At 45.7% G+C, this 25,244-nt stretch overlaps 1 protein-coding gene and 1 long non-coding RNA gene across 3 annotated transcripts in view; both read right to left on the reverse strand.

Moving 5' to 3' along the window:
• eml2 (EMAP like 2) overlaps positions 1-22,949 on the reverse strand; it is a 31,835-nt gene extending 8,886 nt beyond the window's left edge. Inside the window, exons 1-9 of one of the 2 annotated variants that reach the window (XM_006627610.3) lie at positions 22,628-22,949; positions 16,528-16,713; positions 15,947-16,076; positions 10,831-10,944; positions 4,262-4,290; positions 2,671-2,800; positions 1,415-1,564; positions 792-861; positions 246-356 (exon numbers count right to left, since the gene is read on the reverse strand). In XM_006627610.3, coding sequence (XP_006627673.2) covers positions 246-356; positions 792-861; positions 1,415-1,564; positions 2,671-2,800; positions 4,262-4,290; positions 10,831-10,944; positions 15,947-16,076; positions 16,528-16,713; positions 22,628-22,694 — 987 coding nt within the window. In that variant the 5' untranslated portion in view covers positions 22,695-22,949. Of the gene's footprint in view, positions 1-245; positions 357-791; positions 862-1,414; positions 1,565-2,670; positions 2,801-4,261; positions 4,291-9,018; positions 9,127-10,830; positions 10,945-15,946; positions 16,077-16,527; positions 16,714-22,627 lie in introns of those variants that run through there. The other variant, XM_006627611.3, reaches the window with a different exon arrangement.
• Positions 22,950-23,912: 963 nt separating this feature from the next.
• On the reverse strand, positions 23,913-24,614 carry LOC138237882 (uncharacterized). Its single transcript, XR_011189205.1, has 3 exons — positions 24,561-24,614; positions 24,057-24,182; positions 23,913-23,972 (listed from the first exon to the last, which is right to left on the reverse strand). It is a non-coding gene; the product is annotated as an uncharacterized lncRNA (long non-coding RNA).
• Positions 24,615-25,244: the final 630 nt, after the last annotated feature.

Below are 25,244 nucleotides of genomic sequence, written 5' to 3' on the forward strand. Positions count from 1 at the left end.
GAAATTTGAGAAGTCAGAAAGCTGAAATCTAATTATGAAATTGGAATTAGTTCCAATAGATGAACTGTTTTTTTCTCAAAAGTATGGATGACTGTAAATGACTGCAAAAAGTACTTGACCTAAAACTAAACAACAATTTGACTTCTACTAATCAAAAGATAGAAACAAACCAACCTCAGGTATTCAGTAATGTCCTGGCAAGGCTAATGTTGGTATAAACATCAAGTTACACCTGTAGGACTTACAGACTTGGAGAAGGCCACACACGTGGCCGCCCGATCGATCACCCCCATCCCGATCACGTGCAGAGTGTTGAGACTGACCGAATCCCACACCCGGACATGGGGGGGCAAGAGCTTGGGGGGGGGGGGTGGATAAGGGAGAAAGAAAACCGGAGTCATGGTCAGTAACAGAAGCCCAGAAGGAGCTCAAGCGAGACCCATCCGCCAGCTTTCTTGCTAGAAATCGCAGGACGGCGGTTGTTTCTCATTTGGCAGAACTGCCGATGTCTTTTGGCATCGGAGTTTATTTTGCTCCATGTTCTCATGAAGCATCACCCAAGACGGGCCTGCGAACAGAATCCGAAATATAACTGGCAGGCAGCCTGGACAGCCCCCGAGTCTCCACAGTTTGACTGCGTCCGCCGTGACCAGGGAAGCACAGCGAGACATCTCTAACAGCCCAGGCTGGGGGCCCACGTACAGCTCACAGACACCCCTCCAGAACAGAATAGGCCTGGGAAGCACAGCGTTTTGAAAAAGTCTTACTGACTGACCCCCCGAGTGTAATACCTTGCCATCTCTGGACGTTCCAGCTACTTGTCCTGTTGCTACGGTGACCATATCGGGATGGACCCCCAAACTGCAAGAGAGGAACTACTGATTATTTCCAACGTACGCTGCTGAGCGAATGAGTCCCTGCTGGGTGACTTCCCCAACAGCACCTTTTTGTTTCTGTACACAGACACTGCACACCCTCCTTCTGAATATTTGCTCTGAGAACGAAGGCAAGAACGGGGCTGCCTGTTCCCTAGCTCTCAGACATACGGGAGCCACACTGCACTGACACACAGTGTCTGAAGAACACAAGGTGTGATAGCACCGTAAAGCCCTTTAAGTGGCTACTGCAGTGTACTACGGTAAAACACGTGACAGCCTGGGAAAGGCTGAGCAGAGCAAAGAGCTGTAATTCATGAATGGAAAGGACACAGAAAATAAAGGCCTGGCGGGGATAACGTATTAAATTATAACACGCACGTGTCTTGGGGAGACAGGAGGAACCCACAGCACCTGTGGAGGATCCACACAAGCTCCACACAGAAGGGAACGGGCCCCAGACTAACTGCCACATAGTGCTGCGCTCGCTAGCCCAGTTAAAACTGGGGATTCAGGTGCGTCTCGCAGGCCAACGTTACCATTTGACGTCATCGTTGTGGCCCAGGTAGTGCCGCTGCTGTTGCTCCTCCACGTTGTACAGGACCACCACAGAGGCCACGAAGTACACGACCTCGCCGGTGGGCAGCAGGTACAGGTTGGAGCGACAGTCTCTGCCTCTGTATCCGTACCTGGGTGCACCCAGTCAAGGCAGATCCGACAATGCTCTAGAGAAACACTCGGCCAGATCAGACGAGGGTACAAATGAGGCTGACAAGAAAAACCGTCTTATGAAAAGTGCTGTGTACCTTCTGCAATCTGGCTCTGCGCGGATAAGGACTGTAGCCCTTGTGAAAGGAGAGAAAACAAAAGGCTGCTTGTTCATGTCTCATAATTACCTGTACCTTGGCGATTCTTAAAAAACGGATAGTGTGGAGCCCACTTCTCATTCTCACACAACGGAAACACAAAAATAAGAGCAGGGAGATAGGAAGATGATACCCAATGCTGCAGTGCAAGACGGCGAGGGGCAGATTCCCCAGAACTTGAACATTGTGTGTGGGTGCAATTGTTTTAATACTGAGATTGTACCATGCATTTCAGATGTGCCCGCAGTGTTGGTGCCATCACACACACACACAGGGGCATGTCACTGCTCTCTGCTTTTAGCACGCTGTGAAAGTCATTTAAGCCTGGTCCCTCCATTAAAAATAAAAACAGGAGTTCAACAGCAACTCAGTTCTGCTGGGATTCCTCCTGTTGGTTCAGAGAAATGCCTTTTGCCTTGATTACGAGCCAAGGGCTAAATTAAACGACCCCAGTAAACAGGCTCACTAATGCTGTATAGTGACCTTGGCTGTTTCTCAGGGGCTTTATTAATCCTCTTCTGGAGCGATTATTGAGTGAAAACTCACATCCACCTATGCAAGGGGTCAAAGGTCAACCGCTTAACGCACTTGCCAGGCTACAGGCAGTTTACATTTATTGGTGCTGGTTAAGAATGAAAGCAAAACCCACACAGAGGAAAATGCAGTCTGTCTGCTGTACACCTCTTTTTCGCAAGCTCTCACTAAAAAAAAAAACACAACATACGCAATTCAATTACGCCACATGTTGGAAACTCAAGGGGTGATTGTCAAAGCTTCTGGCGATATCTGCTCCAACCTTCCTGGCTAGGCTCAAAGGTCAAAATCTACTCATGAGACAAGGAGAAATAGTGTTCTGTAATGAAATAGAGGGCTGCATCTGAGTTAGCAGAGGGCCAAAGCAGAGCCGGCCTCAACCAGGAAAAGGATACACCCACTGCATCTTGAGCTTGTGCTCTGGCAGGTCTTGCTTGCCATCCAGGCTGTAGGTGCCTCTCAGCCGGTCGGGCAGGTGCATGGTGACCGGGCGGCCGCGCACAAACATCTTCACATGGCCATCGTCTGGGGGGGGAGGGGGGTACACACAAGGCTATTCAACAGGTGGATGTCACTCTGCAGTTAGGAGGTGCACAGAGCACCGCCAAGTAACACAGGTGCCCCTACAAGCACAGCAGAAGATCCCCGCATCTCGGCCACACCCACTCACACCACCTTCCCCTCACATTCATCACAAACAACGGCAGGTTGCATTGGACACCTTGCGGAAAATGTACGCTTAATGCCGCTTTCATGTTCAACATTGTTGCAAAATGTTGCATCTTTAACCTTAGTTTCTGCACTATTTCAGCCAGCAGCCACATCACCCTGCAACTCACAGCTGGCAGCCCCCCTGAAGCCCAGCAGGTGTGAGCCTGGTCAGTACCTGGATGGGAGACCTCCTGGGAAAAACTAAGGCTGCTGCTGGAAGAGGTGTTAGTGGGGCCAGCAGGGGGTGCTCACCCTGCGGTCCATGTGGGTCCTAATGCCCCAGTATAGTGACGGGGACACTATACTGTAAACAGGCGCCGTCCTTCGGATGAGACGTAAAACCGAGGTCCTGACTCTCTGTGGTCATTAAAAATCCCAGGGTGTTTCTGGAAAAGAGTAGGGGTGTAACCCCGGTGTCCTGGCCAAATTTCCCATTGGCTCTTACCAATCATGGCCTCCTAATAATCCCCCTCTATGAATTGGCTTCATTACTCTGCTCTCCTCCCCACTGAGAGCTGATGTGTGGTGAGCGTTCTGGCGCACTATGCCTGCCATCGCATCATCCAGGTGGGGCTGCACACTGGTGAGGCTGGAGGGGATCCCCATTACCTGTAAAGCGCTTTGAGTGGAGTGTCCAGAAAAGCGCTATATAATTGTAAGCAATTATTAATTATTATTATTATTTTAAGGGCCAGTAATTTTGTATTTAAACACTTCAAGGTGACATGATCTGATTGTTAGCAGGACCAGCGCACTAGACAAGGGAAATGCGCAGGGCCCATACAGCGCCTGCTCCACTTTTCTCAATAGAGACTGGCCGGCCGGCAGACTGCTGCTCCTGAAGGGAAAAAAAAACATTCTTCATGACTTCCAGCTCTGCTCACCCCCTCCATGGTCTGTGCCGGCCAGAGCCTAGGAAAGCCTCGGAAGGCTTTGTCCTGGATAATTGGGTCATTAAAAATGAACGAGGCTTCCATTATAGAAGCAAATTAGGTCTACAAAAACACTATGGACTGCTTTTCTTTGACTATGACTGGGAGTGCCACTGTTCCCCAGACTGAACAGAAATAAGTGCACTTCATTGTCAAAGTGATGTCCTCTTTCCTCGTGTTCCTCTCAAGTTCTGCGGCTGGGCTGCGGGCATCATTAGTAATCTGGTGCCGTTGCCATCCTCATTCCTCTTCTGCTGCTCTGTTTTATTCTGGCTGGACTCCACAGAGCAGAGCGCGAACCTGCGAGGCAACGTAACTCTCCAGCCATGTGATTCAAACTTACCAGCACTAAAGGTGGTTTCTTTGGATTTGCTAGAGAAAGAGAGAAAAAACAGACAGGGATTAATGGTGCACTCGCCATTCCCCCTGTACAAGTGCAATCCTCCACGTGAGCATCACTTGCAGGTGGGAATTCATTTTCATCTCCGTTCTCACAGTCCTGTCACCATCTTTATATTAATAAAGCTGCACTGGAAATTATTTCTGAAGTGCCTGGAAAGAGCACAGTGAAAAAGACCTTTGCACTGTTTGGAAAATGCAGCATTATTTTGTACTTCAAATTCTATTAATCACAGAAGCACTGTCCTCAGAATGTTCCCACGACAGACTGAACGCTCTAACCCTACACATTTCAAAATCTTCCACATCTAACAGAGAAACTCGACTCTACCCAGCCAGTTAATAAAATAATAAAACAGACTGAACTGACAACACGTGTCTAACAGACACCATTAAAAGCTAATTCTGACAGACACGTGAGCCTGGTACCATCTGGCCAATATCTGTGAAAATGGTCGTGCTCACGTGTGCCTGTGTGGATTTGGCTTTTTCACAGTTAAGGTGTACAGAACCCGATTCTTTGAACTGTTAACAAGATGCAAAACCAGGAAAAGGAAGTTACAACCAACAATGGGGGATCTTTTAAAGATAATTTTGAATTCATTTTTTTTTTTAAGATCTGATCTGGATTAAATTTGACTGTGCTCAATATATATCAATATATATCAGAGGAAGGAAAGAGCTTCTCGAAGATAGCTCATGTGAGAACCGACGAGATAAGACAACAAAGCGTGCGGAAAGCAGCGTGCGCCAGGCATGTGGTCAGCACTACCGCCCTGTGGCTGGAGCAGATTTATTTCCTGCTTGGGGGATGTCTGTATGGAGCTTGCATGCTCCATCTGCGGTTCTTCCTCAGGCTCCAATTTCCTCCCTGTTCCAGAAAATGTGCAGTTTAGGTTTGCCCGGCTGCTCTTAATTCTTTCTGGGGGTGGGGGATGGAGGGGCAATTTTTTAATTAGTAGCCATTCTGATGCTTGCAGAAAACTAATGACACAACTGCTGTCAATGCAATTCTGCGAGTGTGCGCGCCTACACTGCAAATTATAAAGATCTATGAAATCCCACAGGGCCAGGCAGACAGTATGTCGATTTCCCATAACCTGCTCATGGAAAAATCGCCCAGGCGTCAGCTTAAAAGCCATGTGGTTCTGTCAGTGTGTTTGACATGCAGGGGGATGAGGACACAGGACCAACATTAAAGGCTACAGAGGCCACAGTCTGTGGTGACTGCTGGGAAGCCAGGATTTGTAGGTACCATTTTAGCTTTCCTGATTTTACTTAATATATTAAGTAAGAAATATTTTGTCACATAACTAACACTTGTGGAAGCATAGCACATATTACATATTACACAATCACATATTTGAGGTAGGATTTACAAACAGAAGCAGTGACCACACCTACTGAAAATCCCACAAGAGCACAGTGTTTCTTCAGTCATGTGCAGGTCTGAGTCTGAAGGACTTTATTGTACAGACCAGAGGAAAGACTGTGGTTGTTTGCAAGCATCTGACCGGAAAATGCTTTTACCGGCCGCTGAGTTTTGCGTGCCTTTGCAACTCTTCCTTCGACGACACATTCTGGCTTAATGGAGCTGCATAATATCAGCTCCCTTGTTTCTGTTTTCTACCCTGACCGCACTTCAGTTAAAACCCAGGAGCTTTGTGGCTTAACTTAATAACTTCTAACACTGCAAGAGCTCTCTCTCCAAATAGAGCCAGGCTAAAATATTTCAGCGGTAATAAGTTATATTGTATCTTCTTCCTGATTTTTGTTTTTACCGCTTCCAGAGAGCAAGGAGCATGTTTTGTGCCCAGATCTTTAAAAGCCCTGGAAGAAAATGCAGGCTCAGAGTTTAGAGTGCGAACTAACATGGTGCACTATTATCTTCACGCTCTGTAACAGATCTCGATACAGTGCTAGGGAGGAGAGGTGGAAAAGGCATTTGTTTATATTGTTCCAAACAGTGTTTTGGCAAGAAACCAAAAATGGTTTCTCCTATTTGACTACAAAGCTACATATTTAGTTACAGGCCATCTAACTACTCAGACCTCCCTTTGGCAGGAGATAAGACGTTAACCCCCCCACCCATCGTGGACTCCTCAGCCCGAGCTTGGTTTGTACGCCTGTTACAGCACGAGCAGGATCGTGAGCTACACCACCGCAAGCAGGGATAACACTTCCAAAGCAAAAGCAAATAAATGACAGGAGATGCATCAAACATGGATTTCCAGAGCAGAGTATGTGTCCAGTAATTAGATTTGACTTAAACGGGGCAAAACAAAAGCCAGTGACTAGTTTTCTTTTTCTAAAGTCTGCAGAGTGGAACCCATTTCTCTTTTCTTAGACTAGAGCAACCTTAAGGAATAGTGGGAGGCAGGCTGTCCTGACGTGGAATCTACAGTTCCAAAACCACTAATTGCACAGCAAAACAAACAGCAGCAGGAAGACAAGGAGCAAACTGGGAAGAAGCGCTGGCTGTCCGCTGCCGATTCAGCCTTTTGAATGGCGCAAGCTTCCCTCCAGGTCTCTCTTCACAGCTGACGCCCCACACGGTGTGCTCACTGCGTCCTCAGAAACACCAGTCCACTAGCTCAGAGCCGAACACCAGCAGACAGAACTGAACTTCAGTTCAGCTTCCTTCGGGAGAAACGCACAGCAGACCGCCTCAAGAAAGGAAATCAAGGAACTGGAAACCAAGTTTCCACCTTTAAAAAAGTGTGAATTGATTTTGTAAAAAGGGAGTGAAAAATAAGTCTCACTTAGAAACTGAAAGTTTAATCCAGTGTTTACTCAAGGTCTGGACACAGGATTACAAAACAGCCAGGTCTGCATGCAGCCCACTGTCCTGTTGTGCACTATTAAGCCATTGATCCATTAACCCGCAATTTCAGGATCGATACAGCCAGGAAATGGAATTTTTAAATGTATTACAATCAGAGATGGGGGGGGGGCATCCATAAGCTACTCCACAGAGGTCTTTCTTCCCATCTATTTACTGTATCTAATTACTTTTCTTTTCAATGCTTGTGACAAAGAAAGTATTTTTCAGCAGTTTCTTTGTTTTTCTCTGAATTCATTGCTCGTGCACTTTCATTAAATGAACAATAAAGCTTAATATATTTTGTGCAACCTTCTAAGTCAAAGGAAGCGAAAGTAGCTACTCTTAACATTTAAAAAAAAACTAATGACAGTACTGTATGATGTGAAATGTGTGCTGCCATTCCAGGATCTTTGCTTTAAACAGTCTTGGATAATCTACACTGCTGGACGCAAATTCAGGATCCTGTGCACAGCACAAGAAAGCTGATAAGGTGGGTTTTAGGAAGCACCAGGACTGTATTGCAGTAAAAGAAGGGAGGGAGGGAAGAAACCAAATTTCAAAGGGATCGCAGGGCTGAAAGGGCAAGAAAACTTGGCATGTTTCCCCAACGAGCACATTCTCATCCGACTGGATCGGTCCCAGCAGAACTGAGAGCCAGATCTACCCTATCCTTCCCCTCCCGCAGGCTTTTCCAGAACAAATAAAAAGGTTTGTCTCCAGTACATAAATGACACGACTACCTTTTTTCTTTACTGTCACGAGTAATTATCTTTCTGTATAGGTGCCTTAACAATAAAGCATTATTGACCTGCGAGTATAATGTGTCAGCCAGCTGACAACATCCAACCTACTAACTGAAGATTTTGATATATTAAATTGACACACAGAAACTCAACACAGCATGTTCTCATTTCCCTGCTTCAGAATGCAAGCACTTTAAACCTGGATTTCCAGTGTCTGACATTTCCTTTACTCATGGGAGCCTTGAATTAGTATCTTCATGTACAAAATCATTAAAATGTCATCTAAAGCTGTGAAAACTCAATACAGGAGAAATCAGAAAATAAAGTGGTGGTTAAGCTTTTAAGGAAGAACAGTCTAGTAGTAGTTCAGGCAAGAGATTTGATGTGAGCAAGCAACATAGTTCCCATGAAATTTTCATTTATGTAAACGCTTAAACAAATGTCATGCAGTGTCACCATGTCCAGAGCTCTGTCTTCTTTTCCACTGTGGCTTGGGATTCATTTTGAGGATGAAAGAAATCAATGTGCACTGACAATATTGAACAGTATGTGTCTGAAAAAACTAATTACCCCATTGCATAACACTAATCCCTTAGGTTGTAGGTTTAAAGTTCTAATGTCATTGTGGAACACTATAATTATATATATTTAGAAAAGCATAGTAAAAGTTGAGAGCACAGCTTTTTACTACAAAATGTCACACAAATCACTTAAAAACAAGCAGCTGTGGTGATGCTGCTATTATTAGTTCTGCTACTTCATATGTTAAAGAAATTAGTTTACCATGTTTTCTACTTCTCCTCATGACTATACTTCAGCAAAACCCATCATGATTTTTAAAGTCTGTTATAATTATTAAGTGCAGATTAAACTACTGTGCAAGCTCACACAGAGAGAGTTCTACTTCATCGCTGATGGCCTAGCTGCAGCTTCAGAGAGCGAGCTCATTAGAACAAACAAACCAGAAAAACCACACCAGGATGTTCTCAAAAGTACACAGAGCTAGACTGTATAAAACAGAACCCCTCTGACATGCAAATGCAAGTTAAAAAAATGAGCTCCACAGCTACATACACATGAATTCTTCCCACAACTTTAGCAAAAGGACAAAAAGTTTACGGGCAAGAGATTTACCTGGATCCCTTTTTCATGGCGAGTGGTGTAGTGTAACAAAGAAGAGCAGAACTTCAAACAGACTGCTTCAGCCTTCCCTGTTGTTTCAGTGAACTCCAGATCCTAGTATATATATAGAAGGCTCACATGGCCCTGTGAGCCAATAGCAGGCCACTTCCTGACTAACCCTGCCTGCCTGACGCCACTCCCACTGCCTGCAACTCTGTGGGCCGTCTGCCTGCCTTCATGAGGACAGGGGAGGGAGTGGCCGGCTCATGAGAGAGCTCACATCTAACTTCATTTACAACGTAATACAGCATGATTATGGCTGCCTTGCCTTGTCTTGTTTATTTCTGCAACAATACCCAGGTGGTAGGGGATGAATTAACTATCAACTATGCTGGACTCTGTGAGCTGAAGGTGGAGGTGTAGATTTACTATTACATGCCTTTAAAACTGCAATCAATCAATCAATGAAAGAACTCCTTTTAGAGTTAAGGTGTCTTTTTAAGAGCAAGCTGCGTCTGTGAATTATGGGAATGAATATTAGCTCTCGTCATTCATTCCCATCATTCCTCTCTATCAAATCTTTTGTTAGGGCACACTCTGCCATTTTTGCATTATTTGTTCTCACTGCGAGGAATTCAAAATAACTGGATTTTCAAGGGCAGGTTTACAGTGGCTATGCGTCACGAGCCTATAGTCCATGTCCAGTATGCATTCTTACACTCCGTGTGCTGAGTGCTTTCGCCCAGTATGACCCTGCCCTGTGTCTGTGTGCCCTGGAGAACTGTTCCAGTCATCAATATCCCAACTGGGCTGGTGGGCTGGGAGCAACAGTCAATTAGGTGCTGAACAGCCACCGTCCCACAGTTCTCACCCCCTGTGCCACCCATGACTAAAAGCCTTAGCAGAACAATTCACCCATGAAGGAAACAGAGCTCAGGGAACACAATTAAAATGGAAAAGATTTGAATATTGGCAACTGAAGTGTCGGCATACCTTTTGTGATTTTATAGCCAGCAGCCATAATCACTCTGCGACTCACAACACTTGTATATAATAACATGTACGTGTGTTTCCTCTGAGTGCTCTGGTTTCCTCCCACTGTCCAAAGACATACTGGTAGGTCGGTTGGCTCCTGTGAAACCTGGCCCTGGTGTGAGTAAGCGTGTGTCTGTGTCTGGATCTGTGTCTGCCCTGTCTCCCGTCCAGGCTGTCCCTGCCTTGTGCCTCCTGCTTGTCCTGATGGACTGCGGCCCTCCCACTACCCTGTACTGGATACAGCAGCTAGAAAATGGATACATGGATAGTAATAGTAACCTGTCATTATAATAATTATTATTACATTTAAATTTTTTACATGTGAATTTTGTGAACCTTGAATATCGCGTTTTGCTTAAAAAGAAGTACACTACCCTGGAAGAAGGGCATTGTCCTTGAAAAGACAGATGTCCGTAACTGTGAAGCACCCAACACCTCTCCCCCCTGCTCACAGAAAGGTGTGCCTGTTTCTGATCAGTACATGTAGAAGGCTTATGGCTCCCAACACTACAGCACTTCACTTCCTGGAGGACGGGGCTGAAGTCACCGACTGACGTTCACTGCTGAAGACTGAAAGAGCTAAAGCGTCTTCTTCACCATCTGCTTTCACTAACAAACAAGCTAGTTCACTAAATGCAGTGCAGCTAATGCAGCCATTTCTCCTGAAAGGGTCAGCTGGCTCTTGCTTGTGCCTCATCTGCTGTCTAATAAAACAGGAAATGACATGCGGAGGCCGTTGTCCCTCGGCGGGGTACGGGCTGCCCGGAGAGGAGGCCGGCGGTCAGTCACCTGTCCTTCTTCCCGCTGGACGAGCTGCTGGAGGAGGTGGTCCTGCTCCTTGAGTCCGACAGCACCTCCCTCCGCACCGAGGACAGGCGCTCGGTGGAGCTGCTCCTGCGCATGCTGAGAGGAAGAGAGGCAGGCCCGTTAGCACTCGGCTCGACAGGGAAACGAACGGGCAGCTTTTGTGTTTGTGGGGGAAACCGTGCAGGGCGTTCGAGATCACCTCTGGCAGGATTTCTGTAGCGTAGCTAGACCAGAACAAAACCCATCATGCTCAGTCTTTTCATCATCATCATCATCGCTTTCCTGTGCAACACATCCGGAACAGAAACCGATTCCCCTTCCACTCACTGCGGCTCTGAGGAAGACAACAAGCAGCCAAAGGCCTACTGGTTTCTTTCAGTCGAGCCATGCTGTGAGGAAGAAGAACCATCTAATGCTGCACGAAGGACCCAACTCAATTTGTCATCACACACAGTATAAAAGGAAAAAAACCATTCTGCTACAAATGTGACAGGTGAAGTTCCAGCAGTCAAGGTTCTGCTCACCTGGCCAGTAGCTAACCATTGCTGTGCTCCCCCCCCGGCCAGAGCAGAGCTCCTCAGGTTCCTCACCGCCATGTGTACACACAGGCCCAGACGCTAAGAAACCCTGCTACCTTTCCCCCAGTACCATACAGTTCAGGATTCTTTATGGGTCACACAAAACCATGGCCTGCTTTGAATAAAGAGGAAGGCAGGAAAAAATAGGAAGTGTTTAGTTAACAAAAAGCCTTTGTTCAAACTTTGTTGAATAATACTGTCAATGTCTTTGATCGATATGAATCTGAGTGTATTTGTTTAAGTACTGAGAAACAGATTAACCGTCCAAAAGCACACAAACGCATTACAAACCTACTACATACAGGTCTGCATGTGTCCAGTACAACCTGAATTCTTATGATGAAAGTAAATGGGAGAAACAGAGCATCCTGTTCAACTACTGGGATTCACAATACATCAGACTAGTCTTGCCCAGGAGTCATAAACAGATTGCCCGTTTAGATTTTAGTCTCTAAAATTAACATCCGAGAAAAATTAGAACCTAATCTTACAATATAAAAAAAACCTGCGCCTCTATCATGGGTTACAGTGATATGCCATTGTAAAAGCAGGGTAAAGTGTAGTAGGACAGTGAAATCACAGTACAGTACAGAGCTGTCTGGTGATAGAAATTGAGGAACTGTGAATAAAATAAATACATGGCATAGAAAAACGGCCCCTTCTAAAAAAGTTCATTGTCAATCTGACATAGTAAATTGTTCTGAAGGTATATACCTTACAGTTACATACTGAATACAGTTTACTATGTTAACTGTAACTGTTAACTGAAATCTCTAACTGTTTCACGCCACAAGGAAGCGAATATGTCTAAAAAGACACATAATTCTCAATTCACAATTCACAGCAACTGCTTGTGCTTAAAATAAGCAGACACCGGAACCCTGAAACATGCCCTATATTCTAGATATTTACAGTATCTCACAGTGCACGTCTCTCAGAGGGAGGCCTTCCACACTCTCTTTGCAAGTACTGTAGCTACTGTTGTTCAGGCCCTACTGAACAATGTGTCATTTTTCCCATCTCAAACCTTTTCAATGGATAAAATGAACAATTCTGAAAAGACTGCCCCATCTCCATGGAGAGCGCCTTGTTGAACCAGTGCTGTCCGGAGCCCTGGAGGCGATCCTGGGCGGAGGACCCGGGATGGCAACTGCGTCAACAGTCAGCCCTGCTCTTCTCGGCCGGAGGCGCAGAAACATGGACGATGCACTTGTGGACACTTGTGGACACTCCCCCCCCCATTCACCTCAACGCCACAGCCCAGCGCTCAGAACAAATATGGTGTCAGGGTTCTGGGATATCTCTGTATCTCAGTAATAATTACACCATCCTTGACTGAAGAGAGAAACTGAGACCTACGTCATCAGTGTCACATGTTGAGGGGATTATAGGACAATCAGTGTGGATTTAGGGGATAATCAGCCTCATTTCAAAGGGCAGGTCTTACTTGACTAAGTCATTTTTTGAGCAAGTGACGGCCAATATGGATACAAAAAGAATACATGATATGGTATTATTTACGTATATTTTCAGAAGGCTTCTGATAGAATTCCTTAGTAAAGATGAATTCCAAATTTAATTTTGCATTCACTGTAAAGCATTATTTGGATTAAAAATAAAAAAAGGATACAGGTAAAGGGTGAAATTAGAGTACTGTAATTACCTCAGGTATCTGTATTGGAAGCACTGCTCTTCTAGAGCTATAGCAATTATCCAGATTATGGTATAGTTGATAAAACAGTCACGTTGAGTGATGGTATTTAAATATAATTCAGTTAAAATAATCTGAAAATGTATAACCCAGAGTACTACATACAGGTTGCAGAAACAAACTATGTACACAAGATGAGAAACACAGAGCTTCCAAAATGGATCGAAGAAAAAGCCAAGGGTGTTTATTGTCGACATTTTTCTATTCTAGATGAAAGGGGGCATTGATATGTGAGGACAAGAATGCTATGTAGTTAAAAGCACTAGAGAGGCCTCATTTAGAATAGTGTTCAGTTAAGGTCACCATGAGGCCAATACAATATTGACACTCCACTATCAATCCAGAGAAGACAATAATAAAGCTGTGAACAGGAGGCACAAAAAAGGTTTGTAGGTATCTACAATAAGATGACGCTTGGTTCATTGCAAACAGCTGGATGAGATCCCCAGATCAGCTACAGATTACTAAATGATCTACATGGGCTATATGGCTGTAGTCTTTCTTGTGTTTTTTTATACAGGGAATTGTTTACAGTTAATTTTTACCACCAAGAAAACAGTAGTGAGCAAATGTATAAATATCAAAGGTCTTTGATATACCTTGTGTATCCTGTCATTCCACAACTCAATAAAAAAAGATACTACAAACCATGACTTTGGCGGATGGTAAAATATTTGAATGTTTTATGGATGTTTCTGTATTTTGTGGCATAATAGTTCATTTGTGGACTGGGCCTCTTACCTTGTAAACGAATTGGGATTTAAATATATCAATTAAAAAAAACTGTAAAGCTTTTAAAAAGCTGGAGTGATCATGTTTAATTGTGGAAAAAAATATAAAATTTAACAGTACTGTATACTGAAAATAAAATGTGATTCCAAACTATGGGTCAATGCAATAATCCTATTCAGTGCCACTTGTTAGTATGAGATGGCATTGTTTCAAATGTGTAATTTGTTCTGTGCTTATAGCTTGTCTTTCTCTGAATGGGAATAAACCACACTATTGACTAATACATTACCAGGACACTTAGAAAACGCACATTAAGATAGCAGGCAGGCCATCTACAGGCAGGACATCTAAAAGGAAAGCTGGAGTGGTGTCTTTTGAAAGCACAGCTGAAGAGTGGGTTGCATTTCACACGTTAATCAAGCTTAATGTTAAATCAGAGGGACGAGACCCACGGGGTATTTCACTGTGTGGTTTCTGGTTTTATTGCCCTGTCTTTTGCAGTCTCAACACTTTCATATGGATTTAATGTAAACATTTCAAGTTAACTGTCTCTGTAACTAGCTGGTCGATATCGAACATAGAGCAGAGAGACACCAGAGCCTCAGTCATTATGGCAGACCTACACCAATGGGTATGAGAACACGCAAACTCCACACAGGCAGAACATCCAAGACCAGACCAGAAGCCAGGACCCTGGAGCTCTGAGGCAGCAGTGTTGGCCACAATGCCAGAGTGCTAACTACACTCCAACAGCATGTTTAGGTTTGTGAGAGCTAAGCTGCCCTGCCTGTACGTTTGCCGGGCAGAACCGAGGGATAGACATAATATCACTTCATCACACATACCTGACATTCTTCAGTAATTCATTAGCATTGTTCCAAAGTCACTTTGAAACCTAGCAGCCTATGCTACACAGGCTGCAAGGTTATTGGGATTTCAGCACCCACCCCCTTGCCGCAGAGAATTCCAAGCAAAACAAGGTTTTACTCCCTGTCTCTCTTTGTAATGTTAATATGACAAAGTTCCTGTATTTCTACAGAAAATTTGTGATCGTGCTGTTTTTGGTAAATGCCGCACTTTTGGCAGTCTAACACAGCACTAACTGTGAACACTCCAGCTCAAATGTGGGCATGTGCATATTCAGACTGTGAAAACTACTTTGTGTAACTGCAGTTATTTTACCAAGTTAATTTTGTGAACTACACATCTCAAAAGCAGTCCCTTTTGGATGGATTTTGTGATTTTATTTTGAGGAAACACTGAATGTCATCTATATCATTTTTGTGATAATAAGGCAACACTGTTATGTGCATGTGGTTTACTAAATAATCTGAGGACCAAAAAGGAATGTATGTGCATTTTAAATTCGTTTATTTTATCAATGAATCAACCCTGTTCACCTTACGTATTTCTGTATTTTATTTGTATAAAGGCAACTCAAAAGGCAACTGGCAACTTCTTACCACTTCAGATGTAAATTACTGTCAATGTTACCATCTTTAACAGTGAAGTCTCCTTAATGTACTTCACTTTTTAATGTAAAACTGCAAGTGGAATTCGCTATGCACCCATAAATTGCTTTTATTTGTAACAATACAGCATAACAAAAATACTAGGACCAGCTGCCTTTCCAGAACTAGTGCTTACCTCAAGAATGCATTTGCTAGATTACGACACTTTATTGAATTTACTGAATTGACATGAGTAATGCAGATCTGCAGGTCTATTCTCAACATCCTTGACCGTGCACTGTACATCCACATTCCATATTCGTATAAAAATTTATTGTAAGCGGCAACAGCCCATAGATATTTCTCATTTAACAGTATCATATCAGACAAGGGATACACTGACCTCTACTGGCAAAAAAATGAGAATGCATTTCTGGCTGCCAGATCCCAAGCTTTCAGAAGATCCAAGTGAAAGAGATTAAAACATTAATACGATTTAAGACGTCTTCTAAAGCACCTCACAAAAAAGGGATTAGAAGAAGAAAGGAGAAGATCTATCCTATACATGCATATTGACATTTTCACACAGATAAATCCTATTTGTTTAAAAACAATAAGCCACTCACTTTTTGATAGACTGCAGCATGTCTTTCTTGGGGGAGGACGGAGATGAGGGGTAGCCCCCCAGCCTCTTCTGCGGGAGGTACCCATTGCTGAAGTTGGGCTTGGATGGCAAGGCTTGCAGAAGCTGACGAACTGAAACCGAAAAAAGAGGAAACCGGAGTTTATATATACTCGTCCAATACATGAGCATTTCATGGGTAATACAAGAGCAGCTCTGTTTGTCTGGAAGCTGAACATCGATGCTTTCAGAGGCATTCAGATACAAGTGAACAGGACAGAACTGAAGCTCTGATGTCAATGAAACAGCAGAAGCAGATGCCCGCCCCTGACTTACAGTACCAGTGCTGAGAGGTATATGAAATGTAAAATGTATGTCTTTCTTTTACCAGTTCACCTTCTCCCCATCCTTGCCCACATCTGTTGCCTTTCCCATAAACACTCATGCGCCTGCAGTTATAACCCCAGGGGCAGCTCCGACACCTGTCCCTACCCCTGGAGCTGGCAACGCAGAGATGCACTCTGGGACGGAGGGCACCGCCCGCCCCTCGAGGGGAACACTGCACCCCGCCCCCCGGGCCCCCACCTCTTGAGGGCGCCGCCCTCTTGCCGAACAGCTGGCTCTGCTCCTCGCAGCAGCCCAGGCGCTGCAGCGCGTCCGCCAGCGCCGCCTTCAGCACGTGGATCTCGTCCTCCTGCAGCTGGACGCGCTGCTCCAGGTAGGACAGCCGGTCGTCCACCTCCATGGCGCTGCTGGCCGACAGGTTGTCATCTGCCCGGCGCAGGGGAACAACGCAGTGCATGTAGAGAAGAGAAGGTCTTGCATTAGGAATTCATCTTTTCGCCTACCCCAGCTTGCTCTCCATGAGACACACAGACAGGGAGAGAAGCTGGTCAGAGCGCAGGGTCAGCCATTTATACAGCACCCCTGGAGCAGCTGGGCTTCAGGGCCTTGCTCAGGGGCCCAACTGAGTAGGATTCCCCTACCAGCCGCAGGATACGAACTGGCAACCTTCCAGCCACATCTGCAGATCCTGAGCCACAGAGCCACCACTCCGCTCATATACATCAAACAGAACAAACTCAGGCTCTCCGGCTGGTGCACAACAGACAGTACTTTCTTTCCTTAATATGGATCCAAGGGTTCCGACTTCTGCATAGAACACATACCAACCACAAAGTGTAGCAATTTAGCCTATTTCTCCTGTGGACAAAAAAAAATACAAAAATGGCAGTGACGTCTTTAGGAAGGTACTGTACTAACTGCTCTGGTTACCGGCCGGGAAGGATGCAAAGCACTGACTCTTCAGAGTCTCTTCATCGTCAGAAGCAGTTCTGGGAACAGCCTGCAGCAGATTCCCAAACGAACGGCTGCCCCTGGCCACAAGCAGCCACACTTTTCAAATAGAGCGATATGCAATGTTTGTCTTTTCTTCTTCTTCTTTTTTTTTGTTTGCATTCTATTTAAATGTACAGGAGTGCTGGGTGTCCATAAAAGATTTCCCTAAGGGGACAATAAAATCTTATCTAAAAAGATACAGTAAAATACAATTACCTATGACAAAGCGGCATCTTGCTCGGACAACACCGACGATCCTATTTTGCAGTCCAGAAACAGGTGTGACACAACAGAACTGATTTGTAGTGGAATTACTGTAAATCCTGCACTTCGCGCTCAAAAATTCACACGTTCTCCAAAACGATTGACGCGGGTCTTGTCACAGGGCCCAGACCAAAAACACCCCTTTTCATTTCGTTTCGGATAGCAGGCTACCGATGCCTGGGGCGTCCCCTGGTCCAGCTTTAAGAAATGAATACAACACTCTTGGGGAGTGATGATCACGATCTGACTGCACCGGGAGAGCCAGCCGCTGACTGTGCCTGAAGAGCCTTTATTGAAAATCTGATGATAACAAAACGAGACGACTGCAAAGACAGGGAGAGGAAAGCCAGGGAACCTGGACCAGGATGCTACAGGACAAGAGGATGGCAAGCAGCATCCATGGCAGTCGGCTTGCTGAAGGATTAAATATTTATTGACGTTCTGCCTCACCGCCTGCTTACCTGCCATTCTGCTTGTCAGTCTGTAGGTCCAGCCCCAGCCGGTCTGGAGCTCAGGTCCTTCCCCTGGGGTTCCTCACCAGCTCGCGTGCCAGCTGTCCTCGGCACACGGGAGCACGGCGTTCCGCAATCGGAAACCCCTGCCCTGCCCTGCCCTGCCCTGCCGGTCTGCAGACTCCCTGATGCAGCGTTTTGCTCCATGCTGGCTCGGGCCCAGACACGCACTCAACCATCCCAGACACCCAGTTGAGAGGGAGGCTAAGCCGGGCGGAGAGAGCAGCAACTTCCTTGCTCCTGATCTTTTTGAAAGGTTCTTCAGGATTTAGGAAAGAAAAGGTTCTTTTACAAATTAGAACTTTGTCCGGGGAGGAGGGGAGGGACTGCCTGGGGGAAACACGACTTAACTGAAGATGCAGGCTCTAATCCACATTTTGTCAGCTGAGACTAACAGTCTACAGCGAGAACTGCAGCCACCCTTTGACATGGCAAATATCTTTTAAAAGAGGCAGCGTCCCCGGTGTCATCTGACACTGTCCAGCCAGCACAAGCAAAGTCAGATTAAACGAATTAAAAACAGGCCTGCATGCTCCTTTAATAAAAGCAACCTTCAACTGCAGTACATTCCTCCGTAATTTCGCAAAGGTAAAACTCACATTTAGTCTTTTCCTTTGCAGTAAAACTAAACTATATCTGCATATGTTTAGGCATTACAGTATGTCATGACTTTTTCTGTAATGCATTTTGCATGTGCCATTGATGTCATGTATTCATATGTACATAAGCAATGTGTGTCCATAAAATCAAATTGCCCCTAGGATACAATAAAGTTTCTTATTTTACATATTATCTTAAATATTTAAGATTCTGACCAAGATATGCTGTTTAATCTCCTGTGAAAATAACTGCTCTGTCCCACTGTAGGTTTTAAAGTTGTGTGATCATCACTCACACATTACCCAGGACAATCTCAATAATAATAAAGATCTTGTATAAAACCTACGCTTTCAGCAGGGAATTGGGCTTCAGTCCTCACATTAATTATTTACAGCAGAACAGGAACTTTGTGGCCTTGTCATAACCAGCAGAACAGTGAGAACTGCCTTTGCAGTCAACCATCTCCCACCCTTCCTTCCCTGACGGTTATTTCATGGGTGACCTCTGCTGGTACTTGAAAAGACGTCACAAAGCAGCAGGAATCTCGTCGTCACCCCCAGCACGTCGGGAGGCTGGTTGTTGTGCCCTTCAGAAGACAGCCTTTCCCCAACAGCCTCTCTCGGACCTGCTCCTTAATCAAAAGCCCTGTCTTCCAGGAACAGGTCTGCCCTGCTCCTTACTAAGACCGTAGTTCATGCAAACGCAGCATTTTCACATATAACGCCTCTGATGGTGCTGGGGTTGGCCGGCCGCCTCCGCCGAGCTGCCCCCTTGTGACCGGTCTCAGGGGAAATTAAAGCCGCGCGGGCCTGGAATGGATTCAGCCACCTACATTTCTTTTTCCAGGGATACAAACACCGATGTCACCGGCAGGAGGAAAACAGCTCTCCCAGCAGCGTCTCGTCTTGTCTCGTGTTTTCACTTGCAGTGCTCCCCTGTATCTGCTGCCTTAAGATCTTCTGCTGTTTTCCAGACACGTCACAGATCAATAAATAACTAACCAGAGGAAAAACACTGGTGACATCAGACATCCCTCCATCATCAGACGGAGACTTAAGTTTCAATCATACTAGGATTTTTGCTGCTGTTGTGTATTCATATTATTGGGAATATTGATTGAGAAGAGTCTGAGAATTACCTTTTGTTCTTCGTGGAGAGAGTTACAAAATGGGCATGAACACCAAACATATCTCACACATGTGACATTCCAAATGTCACAGTCAATCGCACACTTTAGGATGAGGTGTGGGAACATTTCACATAGCGGACTGGTTTTTACATTATTCATAAAAAAATACAGACGAATAAGTGCTACATGAGTAGTCAATTTATTTCCCTCAAATAGACATTCTTCACAATTTCCTACTTGAAGCAAGGAAGAAAAAATGCTTAATTCAATTATCCATGATTGATACAAAATCCCCAAACACTGCAGCAAATTCATTTCGACAGACAAAGAGCTGCTTTTGTTCAAAGTGTTTCAGGCAGCCCTGCTGTTGTCAGACAGAAGTAAAAACTCTGCTACCACACAGGTAATGTAGGGGGCTGGGTCCTCTGCTGGGATCTAACCTCTAAGGAGAGAGAAGCCTGTCAAGTTCTACAGAATGACATACAGTACAATGCTTGCCTGCTGCAATTCTTTAAAGATCAGAGTAATAATTCTAAGCAATCAGTAATACTTCCTGAACATCTGAGCAATATCATTTTAAATGTCTCTGGCAGATTCGCTGTTCCATTGCTCCTCCATTCAAACCAGGTCATCTGAGTCTTTCTGGTCATAACTGTCTGATTCTATTTTATCTTTCTCTTCCCCAGATCTACAAATGAACTTTTAACATTCTGGGAGAGAACTACTATTTGAGGTAGTCCAGTGTGCATGTAGCATATAATACCCCAAAGAAAGGGAGGTGAGGTTTTGTTAAATTAATGTTTTAAATAGTGAACAACTACAGTACATTACACATTAGAGTAATGCAGAAATAACATGTCTTGTACACAAATTTCACCAGAGAAATGCAAACCTTGTGTTTTGTTGTGGGAAAACACTCAAAAATATGATCTAATCCTCCATGTGAGGTGAAATGGTACAGTATATATTCCTATGACGGAACAAGAAAAGGTTTATTCCGTGCTGAAAAGAGAAGAAAAGAAACAATGTTCCGTCTGTGGAGCCTTCTTCAACACTCAACGAAGCTAGCTAGTGTACGTGAACCATATTCTTATGATGATAACTAATAAAAGTTAGAAAATAAAATCCACATCAAGCTCCGCAATAGCCACAGATCAAAGTTAGCAATTGCAGGTGTGTGGCTGTCTGCTCTGCACTCTCTATCGTGGCCCAGATGTTTCACCACTCCACTGACGCGTCTTGATTTAAAAAGGCAAAGGTGGTCCTCTAGGCAGAGGTAGAGGAAGGAGAGATGGCAGCAGTAAATCCAGACTAGAAAATACCGATCCCATCTGGGTCAGATGCACTCGCTTCTCTAAGAAGGCTGGGTGGCGGTGACACCTGGGAAACCGCTCTCTGAGGCGGACCTGGCAGATCAAATTGTGGTAACTGGATGATCACCCAGCAATTAGGGCTGTCTGTGCTCATCAGCTGTTTCCAAGGGGGCAGTGCACACAGCAGTACAGAGCCCAGGTTACTGTACAGCACCGCGCACGGACCTGCTGCTGCCTCTGATGATGACATCACTCGCTGCTTTGTTTTCCTTGCTACAGACTGGAGTCACATGACGCAGCCAGGAGCGGCTGCTCTGCAGGGAGACACAGAGCTGGCGGAGGAGCGTGGGTAAGGCACAGGTGCCAGAAAAGAGGCTCCTTCTCAAAGACGGTGCTGCTTTGAAGCCAAAGTATTCCAGCCATGTCTGGTACTTGAGAGGCGCTGCTTTAAATTCTCCGTTTGTCACTTTGCTACAACCTTACGGATGATACGACCTGCAGCAAATTACCAATTTAAGCCAAGGAAAGAAACAGCCAAACAAATAACAGCCAGTCAAAGCAGGAATGTCACTTGAGCCTGTGGTGAAACTTAAAAATGAGTCACTGATGATGAACTTGTTTTCATCCTCTATCAGATCCATTCCTGACAGCCCAAGAGCCTGCCCCACCAGATGAGCTTAACCCCCTGCAATGAGGGTCCCCACCTATTCACACGGGCAGACTCAGGCACAACAACCCTGCCTGCGACAGGGCCTCGAACCCACAACCAGCCAACCCTGAGCTGAGTCCAACCCACTACTCTGTAATAGTCTGCATCGCAGAGCCCTGCTTTCTCTCTCTACAAGACAACAGCGATGAGACCCACAAGAGTCCCTTCTCTTCAGTCTTCCACATTTATAGAGCTCAGCGGACCTGGTTACTGTACATACTGTAGCACACTTCAGCTACTTAACATTAAGGACAGCTCCATTGCCGAAATACTGGATCACACACTGTTCGCGCAAGACATCATAGAACCAACGTTTTAACTATCATATACAGTACTAGTAGGTCTGAAATGCACAATAACTTTGAATTCAAGGAAGATAAAGCAAACAATGTTTTTAATTTACGCTTAAATTTAAGCACTGGGGCGGCCTCTGCACGCCTCACCTGTACCTCTGAAGGTGTCTTACATTGCAAAGAAGCCCTAAGGTTTTACTCAAGGATGCAACACATACCGGGCGCAGTGATATCTGCCACCACATGCATGACACCTTTCACCGGTGCGCCGTGCTGGCATCGCCAAGCTATGAGCCCACCTGCGCGGCCTCGCCGTGTTTACATCGCCGCCGGCCTCGTCCTCCCCAGCACGGCGCACGGAAAGGTCGAGCCCCTCTCCGCCTCGGGGTCAGGAGGGGCGAATCAATCGCACACGCACGCACGGATCAGGGTGGCACAGACTCTATAACCTGCGCGGCCCGGCGCCCCGACAGCGCTCCGCTCCCGGTGTGCGGGCGGCGAGCTTCCCGGCCCGGTTACAAACTTACCGTTGCAGTACTGGAGCAGGGAAGAGGTGTCATAAAGGTTGCCGTACGACGATACCCTCTCTGCCATTTCGCCCCCCTTTCCTGCACCCCTCTTTATCAACAGACCTTCCCGAACGTCTACACCCCGATCTCCACCTCCCTAAAATCCAATTCTTCCCCCTCCGTCTGCGCATCCGCCTCGGCTCCTCTCTCTCCCACCTTCTCCCTGCTTCGCGTTTCTATAGCAACCGCCTCACCACCGGGACTTTATTTTTCTTCTTCCACGGTACGTGGCTCACAGGAGCAAAAGCTTTCACATCACCCCACTCAATAAATAAAGGAGCTGCCGTTCGTTTCGATTTTTTTTTTTGTTTAATAAAAAAACAAGCTTTTGACGGCTTTTATTTGTCGCCGTTTTGGCTCTCTCTGATTCGTGCGCATCTTCTGTGAAGCGTGTTACCACTGTCGCGGGGCTGCGTGGCGTGTGCACGCGTGTCGGGAAGCTAAAGCCCGGGAGCTACTGTCTGTGCGTGGGGGAACTACACGCGTGAACCCACGTGGAGTCCAGCATATCCGACTGCGATGTGAAGCGGGAGGACCTGAACGCATTTGATCAAATTAAGACACTTTTGTTGTGCCTCCACTTCAGCCTTCTAGGAAAATGAATATGTGAGCCTCCTGTGTTGACATAAAGAGGCTTCACGCGTGGGGGACGTGCAACTTTTTCTAAACCACGTCCTGTGTGCCACGTTCTGTTGACTGCTTCTGCTTTCTGCTTTAACTGGCATCGCTGTACTGTAGACACATCCAGCGGTTACGCGTTTTGTCTGTCATATTCACCATTCATACAGGTCTGCAGAACGGAGCGTGGAGCTGTCGTATGAATGTAGGCCACGTTTCACTGAGTCGCCCCCAGACGGGGAGCCCACGCCTGCGCAAGGCAGTGCACACCCTGGACGGGACGCCAGTCCATCGCAGGGCAAGCGCAAGCCAATGATAGGACCTTCATATTCATACTGTTATTTTTTATTTAATCCTTTATTAAACCACATGCATCGACTGAGAACAATATAATCACTATGGGGGGCATGGTGGCGAGGTGGTTAGCATTGTGCTGGGGCCCTGGGTTCAGTTCTGGACCTGGGGTGCTGTCTGTGTGGAGTTTGCATGTTCCCCATTATTACTCTGATGCTCATGTGGGTTTTCTCCCACAGTCCAAAGCTGGAAGGTTCATTGGCTTCTGAGAAAATTGGCCCTGGTGTGAGTGTGTGTCTGTGTCTGTCTGTGATGGACCTTTCCAGTTCGTACCCTGCCGTGCGCCTGTTGCCTGCTGGGATAGTCTCTGGCTCCCCCACGGATGGATTTGCTGCAATACACCCAGTACAACAGAGCAGTATTGCAGCAGTCTGAGTGAAGAGCTTTACTCAAGGTGAAAGGAGCAGCGTCTCACCTGTGCTCCACACATCTGCCACTGACTGCGTACAGTCCCGTGTTTAGAATCCTTTAACCACTTCAGGCGGCAGAGAAATCCGAACCCAGCCAGGAGACTCCAAACACTACCGCAGAAGAAGAAGCACTGAAAGAAAGGAAAAATAACTCAGTAAAATCTAGCTAGAACACAAGACGTAATCGGATGCGAGTCAGGCTTGGTACTGAGCAGTTTCGATTCTGACTGAGAAGTTTCCCACAGCCGTCTCATGAAGGAGTCTGAGGGTTTAGAAGTGTGTAACAGCGGGTCTCTGTTGATAGACAGACTAGCACATAAAAATGATGAGCCTAGCTAGATTAGGCAAAAAATAATCCATGTTTCACTGTTTACAGCAGGTCTCTGTTACACATCATGTATCACTCATTTACTATTGCTCAGCATGCTGTGCTTTAGTAATAAAGTACTAAGAGAAGGCCTTCGGGTTACTGCTAAAAGTAATAAGTGATGTGTTTTAATAGTGGTCACCATGAAAGATTCAGAGCGAATGATGCCAACCGAGTTCTCCTTCACCTCCAGAGCCCGTAACTCGTGATCGTGACGTCGTTACCCAGAAGCCACTGTTCTTCGTCTTTTTTGCGCCCCTCCCCTCCACCTGTGCAGCCGCCCCTTGGCTCACTCGGGGTTCCCCAGCGCAGGGCGCTCACGAGTGCAATCCGTCACATGCAGTAATGTCCGCGAGCACTGGAGGGCGACATTTCCCCAAATACAGGTTTTGGTTGAAGAACAGTTGTTTTCTAATCTTCCCTCCTGCTGTCGCTGTGGTTATTGCAGAAGTGCGATACTGTGCCTCTCACACGCTCTCACACACACTCCCAGAAACACTCACCCTGCAACCAGGAGTCCTCCAACCTTCAAGAGTGCAGCAGGGATAAGGAGGAAAATTCAAGGCAGGATTCTTGTTTTTAAATCTAAAATATGTTTGAATGCTTGAGGGTACAGAGGCATGATAATAGACTGAAAATGAAAAAAAAAATGCTGTTCTTCCATAGCTACTATCCAGGTTTAGACTGCAGACGAACCTGACAGCAACTCATCATATCAATTTGCATTGTGCAGAGAGAAAATTGTCATTCTTGTTTCACACGTAGTCTCTGAGTTTTGTGGTGGCAGAAAATGAATCACTTCCTTCACAATGCAGAGAAACGCAGG

This window comes from Lepisosteus oculatus, chromosome 3, assembly GCF_040954835.1.
Source record: "Lepisosteus oculatus isolate fLepOcu1 chromosome 3, fLepOcu1.hap2, whole genome shotgun sequence".
NCBI classification, from domain to species: domain Eukaryota; kingdom Metazoa; phylum Chordata; class Actinopteri; order Semionotiformes; family Lepisosteidae; genus Lepisosteus; species Lepisosteus oculatus.